The sequence below is a fragment of the Marmota marmota genome, unplaced genomic scaffold, assembly GCF_001458135.2.
Source record: "Marmota marmota marmota unplaced genomic scaffold, marMar, whole genome shotgun sequence".
Lineage (NCBI taxonomy): Eukaryota > Metazoa > Chordata > Mammalia > Rodentia > Sciuridae > Marmota > Marmota marmota.
Window position 1 is genome coordinate 1,438,093 of NW_026000255.1, and position 21,931 is coordinate 1,460,023.

At 38.3% G+C, this 21,931-nt stretch overlaps 1 protein-coding gene across 6 annotated transcripts in view; it reads right to left on the reverse strand.

Annotated features, from left to right (window-relative positions):
- Rragb (Ras related GTP binding B) overlaps nucleotides 1–19,697 on the reverse strand; it is a 41,560-nt gene extending 21,863 nt beyond the window's left edge. For 2 of the 6 annotated variants that reach the window (XR_007344871.1, XR_007344870.1), the window contains exons 1-6: nucleotides 19,033–19,697; nucleotides 18,199–18,232; nucleotides 15,601–15,700; nucleotides 11,416–11,499; nucleotides 9,509–9,575; nucleotides 7,311–7,533 (exon numbers count right to left, since the gene is read on the reverse strand). Coding sequence is in view for 3 of the 6 variants with exons in the window: in XM_015506625.2 (XP_015362111.1) it covers nucleotides 7,311–7,533; nucleotides 9,509–9,575; nucleotides 11,416–11,499; nucleotides 15,601–15,700; nucleotides 18,199–18,232; nucleotides 19,033–19,124 (600 nt within the window). In the remaining 3 variants the exon portion in view is untranslated. The remainder of the gene's footprint in view (nucleotides 1–7,310; nucleotides 7,534–9,508; nucleotides 9,576–11,415; nucleotides 11,500–15,600; nucleotides 15,701–18,198; nucleotides 18,233–19,032) is intronic. The other 4 variants (XR_007344872.1, XM_048796717.1, XM_015506625.2 and 1 more) reach the window with 4 other exon arrangements.
- Nucleotides 19,698–21,931: the final 2,234 nt, after the last annotated feature.

The following is a 21,931-nucleotide window of genomic DNA, read 5'->3' on the forward strand; positions in this document are numbered from 1 at the left end:
CCCACAAGGAAAGTTTTTGCTTCTTCCCTGCAACCTTATGTTGTGTAGGCTTAGAAGTCTTACTTTCAGGAGAAATGCTTCTGCCTGGAGATACAACAATGATTTCATTAAACTGGAAGTTAAGACTTCACCATGGACACTTGCGCTCCTCATGCCTCTGAGTCAACAGACTATGAAAGGAGTTATGGTACTGGTGGGGATGATTGATCCAGATTATCAAGGGGACATTGGACTGTTACTCCACAATGGAGATAAGGAAGCATACTCCTGGAGTGCAGGAGATCCCTTAGGGTGTCTCTTGGTATTACTCTGTCCCCTTATTAAGATTAATGGGAAACTACAACAACCCAATCCAGACAAGATGACAAATGTCTTAGACCCTTCAGGAATGAAGGTGTGGGTCACACCTCTAGGTAAAGAACCAAGACCGCTGAGGTAGTTGCTGAAGGTAGAGGAAATACAGAATGGGTAGTAGAAGAATGTAGTCATAAATACCAACTATGGCCACATGACCAGTTACAGAAATGAGGATTTTAATTGCCATTGACAATTCTTCCCTATTCCACTAAGAATATGTTTGGGCATACTTACAAATGCATTAAGAGGAAATAATTGTTACTCTCCTGTTATTCATTCTGTAAAGTAATATTGATTGACTTAACATTAGTAGTGTTTTTGTTTATTCTTCTATTCTGGGGAAAGAACTAGTGTATTCGGTTGTAGGAAGGATAGTTATGTTAGGTGGAATTATAACCTTGTTGTGTTTATTTGGAGATTAAGTATGATGTAAAGAGTCATATTTGGATATCAAGTTGACAAGGGGGTGGATATTTGGATTAAGAGATGCTGAGGATTAAGGGGTTTATGGGTGTGTCAGTGAGGATGTGTCTAGGAAGGATTGACATGTGGTATAGCCAACTGAAATGGAGACCGTCCCTAAATGTGGGCAGCACCAACGAATAGGATGATGGCTTGGATGGAATAAAAGTTGGAAGAACAAGGAAGCAGCAGCAGATGCAAGCTCAATTCTTCTGAAATGGGTTCTTGACTACTGCTATGATCATCTGAGGATATGGGACTCTATTTTCTTCACTCTTCCAAAGTGGACTCTGTCAGTGATTGTTCTGGGGCTCATCCTATGGACTGTGCAGCTACTGGTTCTTCCAGCTCTCCAGCCTGCAGATGGCCATTGTGGACTATCCAGCTTCTGGTGGCATAAGATAACCTAATAAATCCTTTTTTATAATTATACTTCCTGTTGATTCTGTTCCTATAGAGAATGCTAATACAGTGGTCAATAAAGTTTTAGTTCAGGTTTGTCTCACAGTGGGCCCATGGTTCCCCAAACCATACTGTGGTTATATCCCAATTCCAGAGTACATATTTGGAACAGACATACTCAGGCAACTGACTGAATCTCCACATTGGTTCCCTTATCTGTGGTGTGATGGCTATTATGGCAGGAAAAGTCAAGTGAAAACCACTAGAACTGCTTTTTCCTAGGAAAATAATAAACCAAAAGCAATACTGAATTCCTGAAGGGATTGTGGAAATTACTGCCACCATAAAAGACTTAAAAGATACAAGGTTACCAATTCCCACCACATCCCAACTCATTTTGCCTCTTCAAGCTCTACAGAAGGCCGCTAGCTCTTGGACATGGATTTCCATAAGCTTACTCAGGAGGTGATTATAATTTCAACTGTTGTAAAAGATGTGGCCCAATTCCTTGAGCAAACTCACACATCCCCTGGTACCTATATGCAACTATTTTTCTGACAAATGCCTTTTTCTCCAGACTTGCCCATAAAATCCACCAGAAGCAATTTGCTCTTAGGTAGCAAGGCCAGCAAAACACCTTCACTGACTTACTGAGGGAGATACCAACTCTCTAGTCCTATGTTATAATTTAATTTACAGGGCTCTTGGTCACCTTTTCCTTTTACAAGATACTACACTGGTCCATCACATTAATAACATTATGCTGATCAAACCCAGCGAGCAAGTAGTTACACCAGACTTATTGGAAAGACATTTGAATGTCAGAAGGCTGAAAAGCAATGTGACAAAAATTCAGGAGTATGCTACCTTTAAAAAAAAATGTTTAGTTGTAGATGGACAACACTATACCTTTATTTTATTTATTTATTTTTATGTGGTACATAGGATTGAACCCAGTGCCTCACACATGCTAGGCAGCGCTCTACCACTGAGCCACAACCCAAGTCTGTTACCTTTACTTTTTAAGGACAAAAGAGAAATGGACATAATCTAATAGGCCTATGTAGATTGTGAAGGCAAAATATTACTCTAGATGCATTACTCTAGCTTATTTACTGAGTGACCCAAATAAGCTGCTACTTTTGAGTGGGGCCCAGCACCAATGAAAGCTCTGCGACAGGTCCAGGCAGCTGTGCAAGCTGCTCTTAGACCATATTGTCCAACAAATTCAACGATGCTTTAAGTGTCAGGAGCACATAGGGAAGCTGTTTGGAGCCTTTTACAGGCCACTATTGGTGAACTGCAATGCGCCTATTTAGGGTACTGAAACAAAGCCCTACTATTCTCCACAGATAATTACTTTCCTTTCAAGAAACAGCTCTTGGCCAATTACTAGGCCATAGTACATACAAACTGAACATGTCCCACAGGCTACCAAGTTACCATGGGAACTGTGCTGTTCATCACAAACTGGTTGTTATTTATTTAATCTACCAAACCATAATGTCAGACATGTATAGCAGCTCTCCATCACCAAGTTAAAGTCATATATTTGTGAGACTGAGCCCATGAAAGTCTTGAGGGCATAAGTAAGTTACATTTTAAGTCCTCCTTTGCTGCTACATTGCTTTTTCTTACAGCCCGCACCTAAGACTTCATGGAGCATTCCGTATAATCATTTGAGGAAGAGAAGACTAGGGCCTGGTCTATAGATGGTTCTGCATGATACATGGGCACCACCTAGAAGTGAACAGCTGTAGCTCTGTATCCCATTTCTGGAACATCCCTAAAAGAAAGTGTTGAAGGTGAAATCCTCCCAGTGGAAAGAACCTTGAGCAACTGGTTGTTCACACTGCTTGGAAGGAGAAATGGCCAGATATACAGCTATGACTCATGAGCTGTAGCCATTGGTTTGCTGGATGGTCAGGGACTTAGAAGGAACATATCTGGAAAAATGGAAGAGGTATATAGATAAATCTCTTCCAATAGAAAAAAAAATTGTGAAGATATCTGTGTCTCAGGTGAATACCCACCAAAGGGTAACCTCAATAAAAGAGGATTTTAATGTTCAAGTGGATAGGATGACCTGTTCTGTGGATACCAGTTAGTATGTATCTTTATCCACCTCAATGAGTTCAGGAAACTAAATGGACATGGTGAAAGGGTTAAAAGTAATATGTGGGCTCAGCAACATAGACTTTCACTCACCAAGGCTGTCCTGGCTGTGGCCACTGATGGGTGCCCAATCTGTCATCAGCAGAGACCAACACTGAATCCAAAATACACACCAGTCCTCCAGGTGAACAGGCAATTATATGATGATGACTTGATTATAATGGTCTGCTTCCATCATGCAAGGGGCAGCATTCTACACTTATTGGAATAGACACTTAATTCTGGATATTGATTCACCTTCCCTTTATACAGTACTTCTACCAAAACTACTATCTGTGAATTTAGAATGCTTCATCCACTATCATGGTATGGCACATGATATTGCTTCTAATCAAGGAACTTCCTCCACAGCAAATAAAATAAAGCAATGGGCCCAGACTTTATTGTTCTTATCATGTTCCCAACCATCCTAATGCAGCTGGCTTGACAGAATGATAGAGTGGGCTTTTGAAAGCTCAGTTAGGTGGCAAAAATTTATAGGGCTGGGACAAGGCTGTCTGGGAGGCTATATGCTCTCATTCAGCATCCAATGTTTGCTGCTTTTTCTACCACAGTGAGGATTCATGGCTCCAGGATTCAGAGTGGTAATGGGAGTGGCACCACTTATTATCACCCATAGTAATGCACTAGCCATTACTAAGGGTAAAGGACAAAGTTTTTGTTTCTTGTCTCTATGACTTTATACTCTGCTGGCCTAAAGGTCTCAGTTCCAAAGGCAGGAATGAGTATGCCAGGAAATATAACAATAATTCAACTGAACTAGAGATTAAAACTGCCACCAGCTACTTTGGGGTCCTCATGCCTCTAAATGAATTGGCAAAAAAGGGACTTCCTGTGCTCTCTGGGGTGACTGATCCTAACTATCATAGGGGAATCTGGACTATATTTCACAATGGAGTTTGGGAAAAGTATGTCAAAAATAAAAGAGAGCCCTCAGGGTATCTATTAACAATATCATACCTTGTAATTAAAGTAATGGAAAACCACAACTACCCAATTCAGGCAGGTCTACTAATGGCCTAGACCATTAGGTCTACTAATGGTTTTAGGGTCATCCTACCAGTAAAGAAATACAACCGGCTGAGGTGCAAAGGCAATCCAGAATTGAAGAAGGCAGTTATAAATACCAGCCAAGATCATGTGAGTACATTGTAAATGAGAATTATAACTGTCATGAGTATTTCTTCCTTGATTTTGTTATGAATATATATAAGTGGATATATACTAAGCATGTCTTTCTTTTATCCGTTTATCATGAACATATGATGTATAAACTTTATATCAATATTATTTTAAGTACTATTTACATTGTAATATTTAAGTTATAGGATAGAAAGTAGAAGAATAAACATTACCCAAGGACTTATCTGGAAAGAGTATATTTCTAGTTGTATGTAGAAAAGTTGTATCAAGTTATGTGGAATTATAATCGTTTTATTATATTTATTTGGAAATTAATTATGCTTTTAGAAAATGTGTGAGTGCCTAGTTGAAAAGGGTGGACTATAATGGTTAGTTTTTTTTTTTTTTTTTTGTTAACATGACTAGGCCATAGTACTCAACACTGGGTAAAACAGCAGCCTAGATGTCACTGTGAAAGTACTTTTAGATGAGATTATCATTTAATTCAGTAGACTTTGGGTAAAACAGATTACCCTCCATAATGTGGGTGGGCCTTATCTATAAGACATTTAGAGAAAAAGACTGATATTATAAGGAAGAGGGGAACCTACCCTCACATTGCCTTCTGCCTTAAACTGCAACATTGACTGTTTTTCCTGGGTCTCTAGCCTAAGGACCTGCTCTCAAGATTTCAGAACTGCCAGCCTCCACATTCACTGGAGCCTATTACTTAAATAAATACTTCCCTCATCTCTTTCTGTCTCTTTATATACAAACATATCTCATTGCCTCTGTTTCTCTGGAAAACCACAACATTCACACACATGTAGGGAAATAAATCTTAACGGAACTTTGTATTTTGAGAAGCACTTAATTATTTGTACTTTAAAACTTCCAATTTTAAATCTTTAATGAAATTAAAGATATTAAGCTTAAAATCCACTAAAGAATATTAATATATCTTTAGGGGATAGTCATACGAAAAAATCTAATTCAAAATTATAAGAGATTGAAACATTCATAAGGAGCTCATTTATTGAAATGTTCTAGATTTAATTGTAATTTTGGCTAAGGATTGAAATTATTTTTAAAGCTTCACCAACTCAGGACCCATACTTTTTTTTGTACTGGGGATTTAAGCCAGGGGTGCTTTACCACTGTTATGGTTTGCATGTGAGGTGTCCCCCAAAAGCTCATGTGTGAGACAATGCAAGAAGGCTCAGAGGAGAAATGATTGGGTTATAATAGTCTTAACCCAATCAGTGATTTAATCCCCTGATAGGAATTCACTGAGTGGTAACTGAAATGGTAGGGTATGGCTGCAGGAGGTGGGAATTAGGGCATAGCTTTGGTGTATATATCTGTATCTGAAAAGTGGAGTCTTCCTGTTCTCATATGAGCTGCTTCCCTATGCCACACACTCTGCCATGAATGTTCAGCCTCACCTCAAGCCCCAAAGAATGGAGCCGGCCTTCTATAAACTAAGATTTCTGAAACTGTGAGCCCTCAAATAAACTTCTCCTCCTCTACAATTTTTCTGGTCAGATCTTTTAGTCACAGCAGTGAAAAAGCTGACTAAAACAACCACTGAGTCGCATTCCCAGCCCTTTTCATTTTTTAAATTTTGAGAAAGGGTATTGCTAAGTTTTGTAGGGTCTTGCTAAGTTGTTGAGGCTAGTATCAAACTTGCAATCTTTCTGCCCTAGCTTTCAGAGTTGCTGGGATTACAAGTGAGTGCCACTGTGCCTGGCAGGACCCATACTTATATACATAGTTTTCTGGGAGATGGAGAAGGGGAAAGAGTTTAAAAAACTACTGGATATTCAAAAGTACAGTTCTGAGTCAAAGGCAGAACCTTGTCAAATGGTTTTTGAAAGCCTGCAAAATAATCTAGAAACATTTGAATAGTAGAGGCAATCCTGTAAATAGTCATGGAAAAAAGTATTCCTTGCCATAGCTATTACCCAAACTCCTTTAGACTTAAACTCTTAACATTACAACCTAAGGAAGAATTGTATTCTTCTATATGACTAGTATATTCTAAAACTGCTTTCCTTAGTTATACCTTAAGAAATAGAGGGGGATCTTCTCTTTCACTTCAGACCTTACAAATCTAATTCTTCTATATTAAGTGAACTAGAACTAGACTATGTTTTTGATCTGCCAGTTCTGGAGTCTCAAAACTATGTAGGATTTTATGCCTTCTACTTAATTTTTTTTTTCTCTGATGGGTCTTTGATCCCTCTCTAGGCTATACTAGTTTATAGGTAGTTACCTACATTTTTTTAACATGAGGGGATGAAGGCTGATATTTCCTACTATACCATCTTGGTGACTTCACCTCCTACCGTGTCTTCTCTAGTACTAAGTCATTTGTACTAGAAAAGAAGAGAAACATACTATGTCAGTGCAATTATGAAGAACCTGGCATAGAGCCTAACAGTATGGTTGACACCTGAACTAGTAACTACCAGTTTCTATGTCAACCCAGTGACAGCAGCAACCTTTCTTCCTCTCATTCTTGGTGGGTCTCTAGGCTTGACAGTAAACCATGGAGCAATAAACATTTTAAAAATAAAGGCTGCTTAGTGATGTCACATGGTCAGATTCCTTACCTAATTCTAAAATTTATTTGCTAATTGAATATCACATTTCTCTTACCATGAAAAAATGTTTTAAGAATGTTTTCTTAAAACAAATGATAAGATTTTAGTTTGAAAGCTTAATTCTGAGAACTTTTTTGCTGAAAAGAGTATGGTACAAATTTGTGTAGCACCCGTTCCATTTCTTACCAGGTCCCGTTGATCCTCCTGTACCAGATCCATTTTGTGAACCAAGCAAAAAATTTTGGCATCTGGAGAGTTCTGGAGAATGGCTTCCAGGCATGACTGATAATAGTGCATGTCCTTTTCAAGTTCGCGGCTCTCCACATCAAAGACATAAATCAGAACCTCCACATTTCGGAAGATGTTGTCCCGTTGGCTAGTGAAATAATTTTCCATGAAGGTGTCTTGTCTGGTAGGAAAAATAGATAGTAAGCAAGTCCTCAGTTCAAGCTTCATCAATGAAAAAGATAATCTTAAGGCTACAATTTATAGGGCAAACAATAGCAAATAATTCTGGTCTTACCTTACCTCTTTTTGTGTGTGTGTGGTGCTAGGGATTGAATCCAGGGCCTTGTACATGCAAGGCAAGCACTCTACCAACTGAGCTATATCCCCAGTCCCTTTACCTTACCTCTTGAGACACAACTTGCATGACCCTCTGCTCCTCTTTTGGTGCTCTATACACATAGACCCTTTCCCAGTTCAAGTGGGCCATGGTTTATCCACCATGGGGCCTTTATACATGCTGCTCACTCTGTCTCTGATACTACTCCCATGCTTTTTCATCGAATTAATTCTTGCTTGTTCTTTTAGGTTTCAATTCAATCCATATTTCCTCATACAAAGTATGGCTTTCCCTGACATCCCTGATTTGAGCCAATGTACTTACCATAGCCTCATTTACCAATACATCACTCTCATTGCCAACATTTACAAGTATGACATTATACATACTTATATGGGTCTTTAATTAATGACATTCATTTCCTTAGACAGCAAGACAAGAACCATGTTTGGTACTATTCCTCAGTTTCTCAGATTTTAAAGGAGTGTCAGATGCTCAATGAAATTGTTCTGAATGAAGAACTCAATAGTCAAATATTCTAAACTATATGAAAATAACTGTAATGATAATTTTTAAGAAGAATGTTGGTCTTTGCTTCTTACGCTGTATGCCACTTCCCAAGAAGTCCTCAGTCAATAGCTAGACAGCAGAAAATAGTACCATTGTGTAGCAGGGGATGTGGGAGTGGGATATGAATCTAGGTTCTAGTTCTGCATCTTGCTATTAATAAGCTACTTGACCTTGGAAGATTATATCTTAAAGCAAGGGACTTGGACTAATATCTTTACACAGACTAGAGAACTGGAAATAATGACAATGAGTAAGGATTATATGGAGAGAGCTGCTAGGATGTTAAGTGATCCATTTGCTAACAGGAATGAAATCATTTTCTTAGATAGTATTTGGCTATCACATTACCCTTTCAACAAATATTCACTAAGCTCCTATTCTTTATTTGGTTTTATACTAAGGCCTGTGAAACAGAGCTGACAATAATATCTACTTATTTTGTGAGACACTGTGGTATGTATTTTTATATAAAATCTCAATTATCAAAATAACCCTGAGTTGGTACCATTACTATTAATTTTGTACCAGAAACTGTGGCTCAGAGTTTAAATGATTTACCCAAGATAAAACAGCTAACAAAGCTGAAATATAAACCCCAACCTAACTCCAGTACCTATATTCCTAACCACTGTGCACTACATACTGCTGCTTCATATCAGAGATATAAATGGCCAAAGAGTAGCACTGAACATTGGCATAGAAGCACAGTGAGTGTGTGAATTTGTGATGAAAATTTTTTTTTTTTTTTTTTTTTGGTGAGTGCATTGGTCATGAGAAGAGCTGTCTCCTACTTTCCAACAGTGTGTAACTCAGCCAGATTGTACATGCTCAGAGTTTGATCTATAGTGCTTAGATTGCCTGGAGATAATTTTTTAAATTATTAAGAACAAATTATTATGGTGTGGTAGCTAAAAGCTTGGCACTTGTGTCAAATCATCTAATTTGTGTCCACCTCAAAAGAAACCCAATTTATGCCCCTGCAAAATAGAGAATGCTTAACCTATACTACACATATCTAGGTGAAGTTTGTGTTAGAGATACTTAAACATGTCACATACAGAAGGCACGTCCACAATTAACAAAAATCAGAGATCTTTATTTAATCAAGTACCAAGTATGAAATAATTCTATCCAATGTATCTATTATAAATAACAGTTATTGTAGGTATATTTGTCATACTGATTATACTAGAAGCCATGGTTACTGCCATTGGCTTTACAAAAAAAGTAAGTAGATGATGGTACTTACCCACCACAATCCCACAGGTTCAATACCAGGTTTCCCAGAAATCGAACATGAGAATGTTCTACATCAACTGGAAGACAAGTATGACAAATCTAATAATTGCAGCATGCAAGGTGAAATTCAAAATAAGCAAAGCACTAACCCATGGAATTTAGAAGGACCAAAGTGGAGTGAAATGCTCAAAGCCACAACAAGAAGGTGATTTTCAGCTTAGTAATGTGGTTTAGTGGCAAGGTGGGCACCTAAACTACCCTGAGCTACAGAATTGGCTCTTATGTAAGTCATTTTACTTTTTAGTAGTTTAGTACTCAGAGTAGAAACACTCTCCAATTATACTACCAATGTTAAATTTCCACATATAAGACAGCGACATATACCATTTAATAGATCTTCCCTGTCCCACCTGCCCTCACCAACTTCCCCCATGAAAAAGTAAAACAACAATAACAAAAACGGAACACAAAACAAACATAAAACATAACCAAACTAACTCCTATCTTGATTCCTTTTCAGTTAATGACTCTACTTTTCCCCCTATTGTGTCTCCTAGGTTCTCATTCAATTCATTGCTAGTTCTTTGTAATCTCTAAATTCCATTATCATCTCATGCGAACACTGCTACAAGAGATCCATAACTGAACTCCCTACCAGAAAAACCTTACCCATTTTACATCGTCCTATAGGCTACTGTCAGGCTCATCTTCTTAACACTACTTTGAACATGTCACTCCCCATTCAAATACTTTCAATGGCTCCTCCGTCCCTAAAGGGGGACAGTCAAGGTCCTTCACAATTTGGCTTCCAATCTACCTATATATTCCCCAATAATTCACATTAATAAAACCTTTCATTCCAGCCCAATTTGGCTTATTCACAGTCCTCCCAAACCCCACTACCTCCCCAACCCCAACACACCTTACATCAGGGGTCGCAAACTTGCTAATAGGGGCCAGGCCAGTAAACATACAATCAAAGTTGGCCACATATAGAGGATAAACATCCACCCAGTAGAATGGGCAGCAGTTACTGAGCTCTTGCAAGAATGTTGGCTCAGGTTTGCCAGATCTTTCAATTTTTCAATAGCAGTGGGAAATTCAGATTTTTATGAAAACTTTGACATGTGATAACTAATTCCAATTTTTTCTAAAACAATGGACAAGCCAAACAAAATTTGTCTATAGGCCTTATCTAGCACACAGGCTGCCTGTTTGCGACCTCTGCCTTACACTTCCCTCCCCGCTATCCTTCACCTACTCTGTCCTTCTGCCTGGAAAGTCCACCCCATCTTTCTTTCAAAGTTATATTCATCTTTCAAGACCCAAACTAAATCCCACTCCTCTAAAAGCCCTGCCTAGCTCACCCCACTTACCGTCATTTCTCCCTCTAAATTCATTCAAACATTTATTAAGCATCTACTCTCTGCCAGGCACTAAAAATCCCAAGGAGGAATAATGAAAATATTTATACTGGAAAGTACTCCAAGTCTAGAAATTATTATCTATATAATTTATATGATAGTCAAATGTTATTATGGCATTTCTTCTTTGACTATCTCAAAGCTGTTGCTTAAATTGAGTATTATCTAACTTTTGGGCAATTTTACGTTCTCATAAACTAGATCATAGATAGCAAAGCATTAAAAGGTAAAGCATATAAGCTTTGGAGCCAAACAGATCTGAGTTCAAATACCAGCTCTACAACTCTGTGACTTTGGGCAAGTCACTTAAGTTCTGAGTATTAGCTTCCATTTCTATTTAAAAAGAAAGAAGGGGCATAGTACTGACCTCACAGAATAGCTGTGAGGATTCAACGGGTTATCATATATGAAGTGCCTGGCACATAGTAAGTGCTCAAACTACTTCCCTTCTCCCCTTTACTTCCCCCTCCTTGGAAAAGGAATCATATCTTACATGTCTTTGTATTTCCAACAGAGTCTACGAGAGAGTAGGTGCTCAAACTGCTATTAATTTGAAGACTATGTATACGGTCTAGTACTAAAAAAAAATGGAAAGAAGTGCTACTGAGAAAGGGAAAGACAATAACAAAAGAAGTGACAGGATTCAGTGACTTTTAAGATATGGGGCAAATGGGAAAGAAATCTAGTTTCTACTCCCATATGATAGAATTTGTTCTCATCAAGTGACCAATGGCCCCATTACCAAATCCAGTGGACGTTTTAGTCCTTGTCTTACTTTCTGCAGCATGACACTGTTGACTACTCTTCTTCTCAAAAAAAAATCTCTTTTCTTGGTCTCTGATATACCTACAAACTCTCTGAAAGATCCTCCCTCACAGGCTCCTATTCTTCTTTCTGTCCCTTAAATGTTGGATTTCTTCAGGTCTCCATTCTTGGTCACCTTTCTCATCTATGTATTCTTCCCCAAAGTAAGTTAATATATTCATATTATTTTGTATACAATTTGGATATTGATAATTCATAAAAAAGAAGCTTCAGTACAGATTTCTCTCCTACCTTTCTGACTCACACAGTGCATTTCCATTTGAATAAACCACAAGTATCCCAAACTCAACATATCCAGATTAAGTCATGTCCCCTGTCTTCCCCCCATCAATTCTTTTTTCAGTCTTTTATCTCTCAGTAAATTCAATCAGTTGCCTATCACAAAACCTTAGTTTCATCTTTCAGTTCACTCATTCCCTCACCATTCTCCCCAGGTCTACCAGCAAGTCCTCTTGACTCCACCTCTTTAATATACCCCAAATCCATTAGCTTCTCAACGTATCCACTACCAACACCCAAATCAAGCAGTCATCTCTTACCTAGTTTACTAAAATAGTTTCCTAACTAGTCAATTTGTTTCTATCCTTGCCTCCCTCTGATCTACATTCCATATTATAGATAGAGCAATCTCTCCAAAATGTATATTTTATTTCATTCTTTTAAAAGAAAAAGAACATGTCATTCTGAGTATGCATGATTGCATACACCTGGAAAAAAGGGGCCAGAGGATAACCTCAGGATGATCTAACCCCCATTTTCTGCTTCCCTCTTACGTTCTTGGCCCTTTGGCTCTGCTAATCTTCCTGTCCTGATGTTATGAGAAACCGAAAAGAAGCAAAAACAGAGCTTTGGGGAATTGCATACACTTACGGGGCAGAAAGAAGAAAACATTATGATAAAGATTATCTTTTTTAAAAGTAGGGAGGAATGGTTAAAGATAAAAGAAGAAAACCAGGGTAATAAAGCATTAAATAAAAGCCCAGAGAAAAGAGAATTTTGAGAAGGTAGGAAATCTTGGAGCTGTCAACAGTGTTTGAGACTAAAATACTTCATAATCATATTTTTATTGACAAATTTACTATTCCAACAAACACATTTTAACATCCCCCTTAATAAATTAATAACATCATCATTCTGTATCCTTACTTCAAATTTCCAAACACAGTAGGCTCTAAACTTAACAAAATAAAACTGGACTTTTTCAAGAAATGACAAACTAGGAAAACACTAAAACATTAAAGTCAATGTAAATTTTAAAAGAAGTACTCTTTTGCTACTTTTAAAGAAATTAGCAACTACATAAAAGGAACATCAAGTAAAAAGCAATGCACTATAGGAATCTTGAACTAGTCTATATATTTAGCAATAAAACAGACCTTTCTTCAATAATAACAAACTAGCTAATGATGATATGCTAAAGCATTAAAGCCAACATATTTTTAAGTATACTTTTACTACCTTTAAGGAGATACAGTAATTGCTAACAAAGTATATTAATAAAAGCTCCCACTTGAGATATCCTTAAGGACAAGAGACCATTCACAGTGCCTAACACACAGGGAAGTTTCAGAAAATTACCCATTTAATAAATGGCCTACTTTAGTGAATAGGATCCACACAATTTGCAACATTCTGTTCATAATAATGCTGTTAGATTATGTTGAAATTACTTTAGCAGTTTGAGTAGTTCCAAAATTTTGGTTGTGAGTCTGTTCATTGGATTCAATAATAAATCAACTCTGCTGATCAGTTAAAATTAGAAACATCACTGGGACTAGAAAGGGGTTCTTCAACAAACTGTGCAGAATTTTAAACACAAAGAAAAAGGAGTCTGCCAGGAATTGTTCAGAGTAGTGTTCATAGATTGTGATATAATAAACAGAAGTTGAGCACAGATTGGTATTCCAGCTCTAATGTTTACTAGCTAAGTGAAATTAATTTTTAAGTTGTACTTTTGTTATCTATTAGAATAAAGTTAATATGAGGACTAACACAAATAAAACAGAATACAAAAGCCTGGCAAATAACAGTTGTTCAATAAACATTTGCTTCCTTTAATCTACTGAAATCATATAGGTTCCAGGCCTAGATATAACTTGGAAGAAATGAAAAATTTCAAAATCTATCAAATCAAGATAGAAAGAAATGTGGATGGATAGACAGATTTTCCAGAAGCCAGATATAGGTACAACAGGCCATTGAACAATATCTTGTCCAAAATTTTTGACCAATACCGAAACCAAATGACATACTCATCAAATGTACAAACTGCATAAGGCTGGAAGGATAGATAATATACGAGAGAGTAACAATGAACATAGGATCCAAACCCTTTACTATAGATAAGGAAACGAAGAACACAGATCAGAGAGACAGTAACTTGTTTTGAATTTTACAGTTAACATACACAGGGTGCAGAAATATATCATGGGATAAAGCAAAATTTAGTAATAAGCATTTATACTTAGGTTCAAAATATTAACTGCACAAGACCCAGAATGATATGTTTTAATAACAATATGTCTGAAGAGGAACTGGGGCTTTTTAGTATGACTCGGTGTAATGAAGGTCATTCCATAAAAGAAGATGGGGGTTACTCTGTTACTAATAGCAATGTAATATCCAGAATAAGAGATGTAATAGGCCTACTCTGCCCTGATCAGACCGCAACTGCATAAGAAAAATGTAAATAAGTTTGAACAAATCCTTAAAAATACTTCCAAATTATGTCAAATGAGGAATAGATGGAGGAACTAGAGTGTTTAACTTAAGAAAGACAAGATTTGGGAGGCAGGGGATGACTAGGATAAACTGAGACACTGAACATTTTCAAACATTTGTAAAGCTTACAAGAACAGAAAGAAAACCAGCTAATGGAAATGAGGGAAAATAGATTTGGATGTCTGCTTAAGAGACAGCTTTGTAGTCATCAAACCTGCCCCAATTATGAAAGTGAATACTATACTCCAAGCCCTATAAGTACAGAAATAAGGTTTTCTTCTCCTTTGTATCTCAGAATCTGGACAATAATGTGTTTAAAAGATGTTTACTATTCTTGAAACCAGAGTGAGACACTATTCTTATGGGTGGCTTATCCCTAAAAGCATTCAAGATGCTAGAAACACAGATCAGGAATATTTAAAGGTCAGGTATGTAATGCCTCCTTCATTTGGAAGTCAAAGACCAAGGAAGGAAGAATCCAGAAATGCTTGGATGCCACAGAATGAAATGACACTGCAGCTCACAGACAGAAGGGCTCTCCTAGGATCCTAGATACACTGGCCTGGTAGCCATGGCAACCCAGCAAGTCTATACTAACATTTAAACCATAAAGAGCAATAAGATATTTCCCATGTCAGAATAGAAAACTCCAGTGAGACCATCTATGTGTATCTAGGAAGAGAATATCAGGTTAATTTCCATTCTTCCCATCCCTGTAGTTTACCTTTGAATGAGGACAAGGACTAACTACAGCTTCAAAAAATTTTGGATTTTAATTATGCTTCTTAATACCTAACAATTTCCCTTTGTACAATAACAATTAAAAACAAACACTCTTCCCCCAAAACAAACAAACACAAAGGACCCTATGCTGGTTAAGAAATAGCAGGATAAGCAAGAAGTTGGAAGAGGGCATCCCACTTTATAAGCAAACTAGAAAGCAAAAAAAGCCTTCCAAGAGAGTGAGCAGTAAGAGTCAGAATTAGGCCACATTTCTCTGAGGAGAAATGCAAAAAGGGGAACATGCTCCAAAAATCCTTCAACCTCTGCATTCCCAAGCTATGCAACCAAGTGTGTTATGCAGATTAATAGTTAAGATCACCTCACTTTACAATAAGATAAAACATCTTACTTGTTGCACCAAGCCGACGTGTGTCTCTGGCAATATAATTTGCAAAGATAATAGACCTCATGCTGGTCTTACCAGACCCACTTTTACCCATCAACAGCACCTAAAAAAGAAAGAAAAATGTTAACAATCTGGAGTAAATCTAGTGTAACAGGACCTATTTCTCTCCTGTATTTGGCATTTTAATGAAATAACGGTATCAACAATATGGTGTAGATACTTGTAACTAACAAAACTGTTCCCCAACCAATGGTGAATGCAGATATATCTAGCATTCCAGAAGCCAGGTGCTTATCTGTCACGGGTCACACATCCTTTTGGCTACAGAACTACAGTGATTTTATGTTTTTTGTTTGTTCTGTGGTAATGGGGATCAAACCCAAAGGGTTCTTTACCACTTTACATTCTGTCCCTTTTTTATACCTTTATTTAATTTATTTATTTTTATGTGGTGCTGAGGATCAAACTCAGTGCCTCGCACATGCTAGGCGAGTGCTCTACCACTGAGTCACAGCCCCAGCCCCCATTCTGTCCCTTTTTAAAATTTATTTTTTGAGACAGGGTCTCATTAAGTTGCCCAGGCTGACTTCAAACATGTGATCCTTTTGCCTCAGCTTCCCAAGTCACTAATTACAGGTGTGGGCCAAAGCACCCAGCTGAATTTATGTTATTAATATGTAATATTCTTAGAACTAGGTTAGAAAAATACCATCTCGAGAGGAAATTAAACCCGATTCTCCTATAATCTAATGTTTTATGCACTGAACTACTTAGCAGGGGATTTAGCATAATTAAAATTTCTTCCTCCTCCAGCTCAAGGTCAATTCTTCTACCTCTCTGGAGCACTTGAACTTTTCCCTTCTACTTCCCTCTATGATTTTGTTTCACTAATTACTCTCTCTTTTTTTAATATTTATTTTTTAGTTATAGGTGGACACAATATCTTTATTTTATTTTTATGTGATACTGAGGATTCAATCCAGTGCCTCACACATGCTAGGCAAGTGCTCTACCCCAGCCCTCTGTCTCTTCTTTTTATAAATTTCCCATGACCTACAGGATTAAGGCTTTAAACTATATATAAGCTCTAGCCTATCTACTATACTATCTTCATCTCCTGTCCATCTGAGCTAGAACTTTTAGCAACCAGCCAAACTGAACTGAGAACAGCTTATAGTCTCTGTTACCAGCCCTCCACAAAGTCTTGCTTCTATGTCTCTGTTTTATACTGTACTCTCTCCCAGCAATGTTCCATTCTTTATTCTTCTTTCGACTAAATGTCACTTGGTTTAGTAATCATCTGCTCAAGAAGATTCTCTGACCCTAAAGCCCTAGGCTGACTTAGGTGTCTTATCTCAGTCTCCCAATTAAACTGTTTTATCATTGCAAAGGACATAATGTATTGCAGTTACTCACTTTTCAGCCTGATTCTCACAAGACTCTAAGTTCCCAAAGGGCAGGGAGAGTCCCATTTATATCTCCAGTGCCTAACATGATAAATGCTCAAATGATGTTCTTCAAAGAATAAACAAGCTTCAAAAACAAAGATAAAAAGGAGAGCTTCTAACAATGAAGAAGTTTCCAGTGGAAATTGTGGCCTTATGAAGGTAAATAACTTTGTTATCAATGTTAGCATTAACAGAGAGAGAAAAATACCTGTCAAGAATGTCATATATTCTTGCATTTGAAGGGAATTGGATAAAATGACTTTTTAGAGTCCTTTCAAATCTAAAATTTATAAAATACTGTTCCAATTACCTTGCTTTTCAAATGTAATGGATACACATTTTACTTTCAATCACAGATATTTTATAAAAATTTCTGATTACAAATGTAAGGAGTATTAATGAAAATGTACTGCACTCAGGTTTGTACTACACTCAATCTAACACATTCTCTGTGTAACTTTATCTAAGTAAGAAAATTTCACTACTGAGCCAGCCAAAAATCTATACAAAAAGGGCTTTTCTGTTATTTAAAAAATATTTTAACTGAGAAACAGTTAACTGTATATATTTCTGGGGCACAACATGATATTTTGCTACATTTATATACCATGGAGTGATTAAATTAAGCTAAATTTTGTTTTTAATCATGTAAAAAATTCTGGTATTTTTAGGCATCCTTGTTGATAAGGCTAAACCATGTTAGACCCTAAGTGCTCTACAGGCATTTTATTCATTTAAATTTCACAACTACCTATGAGATGGGTGATTTGTAAAATCACCATTTCATAAACGATACTGAAGCACTCTTAAGAATTCTGCCTAAACCCCAATGTGAGGCATAGAGCCATAACAACATAAAAGGAAGAGTGGACAATTCCAGTTGGAGAACTGATGTAAGATCTTATAGTGTAACATTTTGATTTGGGTTGAAAATAAATGTGCAGGCAGACTCCTATATAGTGGGTGTATATGTGGATTCACCCATTCAGATTTATATATTTTAGAAAAATAAAAAATCTAATAGCACAGTGAATAAGAATCAGGAAGGTTCCTGCAATAGTCCAGGAAAGATGGTATAGATCCACTCTATGGTTCCTGAATGACTATTTCTTACCTTTACCATCATGTTTCTGATGTACCTAACACATCTTACCTTTTTCTTCATGGCTGTATTTGGTAGCACCCACCTGTAGATATAAACCAAAAGACAAGAGTTCCCATGATCCAATTGCCTTAGAAACTGAAATTAAAGAAATATAAATAAATGTGCAGGAGCAAAAGAACATGTTTAATACAACAGGTGAATGCAGCTGTGTAGGGAACCTCAGTAGAGTAACAGCCCTCATAAACTACAAAACTGGGTTCATGCTCTTGTCCCCTAACTACAAGCTCTGGTGACAGCTCCTAGGAATATAAATGAGTTATTAAAATTTGACTTTTCCTCATCTTAAAAAAATGATCAACAACATATATAGGTGGTGTAATAAGTCAAAGAACATTTTCATATTTAAATATTATATATCAAATCTTATATTTTTTAAAATTCGACTTTCTATTTTTAAAATCTGGAAGCATCCTTGGAACCTTGGCAGTCTTCCAAGATGTATGTCACTCATTAATGGCACAAAATACATATAATTCAGGTACAAATTGGCACAGAAAACACTGTAAGCCACTGGTCTCTAAGAAATGCTAGTCCTTTTATCTCTTACATGGTGAGATCTAATCGCCTTTTATTGATAATTCAAAGCAACGTGGAACCGTCTCAATTAGAACACCCACATGCCCCATCCCAAGGGCTGACGGCCCAATTAGCACCAGTCCCTTTTTCAGTTTATTATGTTGTCAAAAGTATATCAATCAACCCTACTGATAAACCAAAGCAGTTTATCATGCAATTTATCATGGGGGTGGGGTGTTCTAATTCACAATACTCTTCAGTTCAAACACCCTCCCTTCCAGGTTTGACACAATACCCTTCACCCACCCAAGCGAGCCTTCCGGTTCCCCTAGTGGAGGATCCATTCGCGGCCCCAGATTCTCTTTCTCCATCTTTTTCTCAGAGTCAGATTCTTCCATCGTGCAACAAGTCCTTTCCAGTCCCTTCTAAATCCGCAGTACTCTTTTTTTCTCGTTCACCCCCTCAACTGCCTATTCTCATTGACTGCGGCCCTCAGGCCTGCTCTATTCTTGCCTCTGCCTTTGTCCACTGGGGGGCCGCTTTCCCCACCGTTACCTTTACAGCCCCGAACTTGGCCTCAAGGAACCGCCAAGCAGGCCAGCCAAAAACCAAGTGATTCAGTGGTGCAAAGGAAGAGATGGAGGAATAGAGGAAAAGGCAGGTAAATTGGGGAGTCTCCCCGATTTGGGGCCTCACGCCGCAAGGTCTCGAAACCCAAAAGTGATTTCGCCCTCAAAAAGGTGGGGACCGCGAAGGCGGAGGTCGCAGAAAGAGATGACCCGGTGCCGTAGGCACTATGCGGTGAACGCCTCAGCCGCCAGGTTGCTCGCTCCTGGCCGCCCGGTTTAGTCCGCCAGCGGCGGCGGCGGTAACGACCTAACCGCCCGCCCTTCAGGATCCCAGGTACCTCACCGCAGCCACCCGACTGCAGGCCAGGATCACGTGAGCACCTGTCGTAAACCCAGAGCCTGACACGTGACTGCCGCTGCCCAAGGGGCGGGTGGGCTGGGAAGAATACCATAGAGACTACTCCGGGAAAGCCAGAGTGTCGCTTGTCGCCATCAAGTGGCATTAGCTCTTAACTTCCGCGCCACCAGCCCCACAGGGCTCTGTGAGCCTGCAGGCGCTTTAAGAGTGTGCTGACCCGCTCCCCTGCCCCCAACCGCTGAGGAGAATTAAAGGAGATGATTGCATTTCCATGTCTCCAGGCTAGCCATTTTTACTGCTAGTTACCCTTAAGGGATCTTGGCAGAGAAGGCCAAGCGTTTTTTAACTTCCTGTCTTTTGTTGTTAGTCCCAGTAACCGACCTTGCATTTAGGTGCATTAAATATCTAAAGCTCTTAAAACTGAGACTTTCCCATCGAAAGCTCTCAATAAATTATTATTGCTGGGAGCAGAGATTCATGCTGCCCACCATGCAAGTCATTGAGACCAAGTCATTTTTAGTTAGATTTCACATTCATCTCCCCACTTTTAAAAAAATAATTTGGCAATTTAAAAAATTTTGATTAATATGTAATATTTGTACATATTTATGGGGTACAGTGTGGGAAATAAGTTATCATATTACTATAGTAAGAAGTTATAATATACATTTATATATTATATATTACCGTGTGCATATATTACTTTGATAAGAAGATGAAGGAAGAGAAACAGCACACAAAAAGGTGCTCCCATATTTTCCCATTTGAGTTCCTAAATGATTTTTTGTCCCCGTAATTGGCATGCCACTGATACTGCCGGTTATCAGTGATGAGTCCTGCTTCCCCACATGTTTAAGTTTGAACATTAGAGAAGCAGGCTGAGGCAAGCATATAAAGCAGAGTTTATTCAAAAAGGGGTAACATAGACTTCTGGGAGGGAGAAGGGGGCCATAGCTGGTATCCTGGTATCCCAAGAAGCCAGGTGTTCTGCCCTTTTTATAAGTCCTAGGCTTCCTTTGTTCTCCTGACTTTTCCCCCTTATCTTTCTCCTTCCTGCCTACCGGTCTAGACCCAGGAATGCTTGCTGGGATGGCCCCAAGGTGGGAAACAGGTGAGCTGAGGGGGAAGGGCAACACTGATTAACAAAGGGCACATTAACAACCTTTTAGCTCCCTGTAGAGAGGGACAATTCCTGCTACAGGTTACCTTGGCAACAGGTTGCAGCAGGTTCTTGATAAGGGTGGAGGAAGGGCTCTGTAGGAATTAACATTTCAATCCCTCGGGGAACAAGACTCCAACTTCCCAGACTCACTCAAAATTGACCTCCCTGGTCCGACCTGACTCAATTTACTATCTATACTGACTGCCTGTCTAATTCTGGCTTAACAACAACAAAAATATTTTTTTCTGAAATCCCATTTCTTAGCCTTATCACTTGCTAATCTCTCTCCTTCCATCAGCTATCCCACACACATTCCTATTCTAGCTTTTCCTGTCTGGTGAAAGACCTTAAATACAAAACCAGGATATCACTTTAGATTTGCTGCTCACCATGCAAGTCATTGAGACCACGTCATTTTTAGTTAGATTTCTACAATGTGTGTACACCTCCCTAGTCTGAATCATTGAAATAGCCTCCAAAGTGGTTTTCCTACAGTGGCAACTCTAAATGGGTTGGAGGTGGGAGGAATATTTTTTTATCAAGTCATCTCATATACCCCAACATGAAATATATGCTTGTTTTGTAAAATCAGCTTTCAAACATCTTTCAACCCCCAACACATCCCCCCGCCGTTTTACCTGCTAAATTGCTCCCTTAAACTACTGTTTATAGAAATTTAATGTCTCCCAGCTACTTCAGTTTTCCATTTCCTCCTCTCTCCAACCATCCATTCTTTCTACTGACTGCTTGAGTGACCTTTTAAGTTCAAATCAGTGAAGGCTATTTTTCTGCTTTAAAACTCTTGTATAACTTAGGGGGAAAGTGTGTCAACACAAGGAATTTCAAGACCCAGCTTATATCAACTTTACCAACTGCATTTCTCCACCCACTCTCACCACCTCCGTCAAGCTTCTTAAGGAATTGCTAGTGTTTTCTCAATGTGCCAAGAGGCAAGAAGAAAGAGGAGACAACATCTAACAAAGAAGGGGAGAGAATGTATGAAGTAGAAAAGAGAGAGAAGTGGGGAGATGGAAAGAGGTAAGGAAGAGAGGGGAAAGGAGAAGAGGAAGAAGGAGAAATTGGGATTAGAGAAAGGGAGTTGAAGAAAGAGAATGC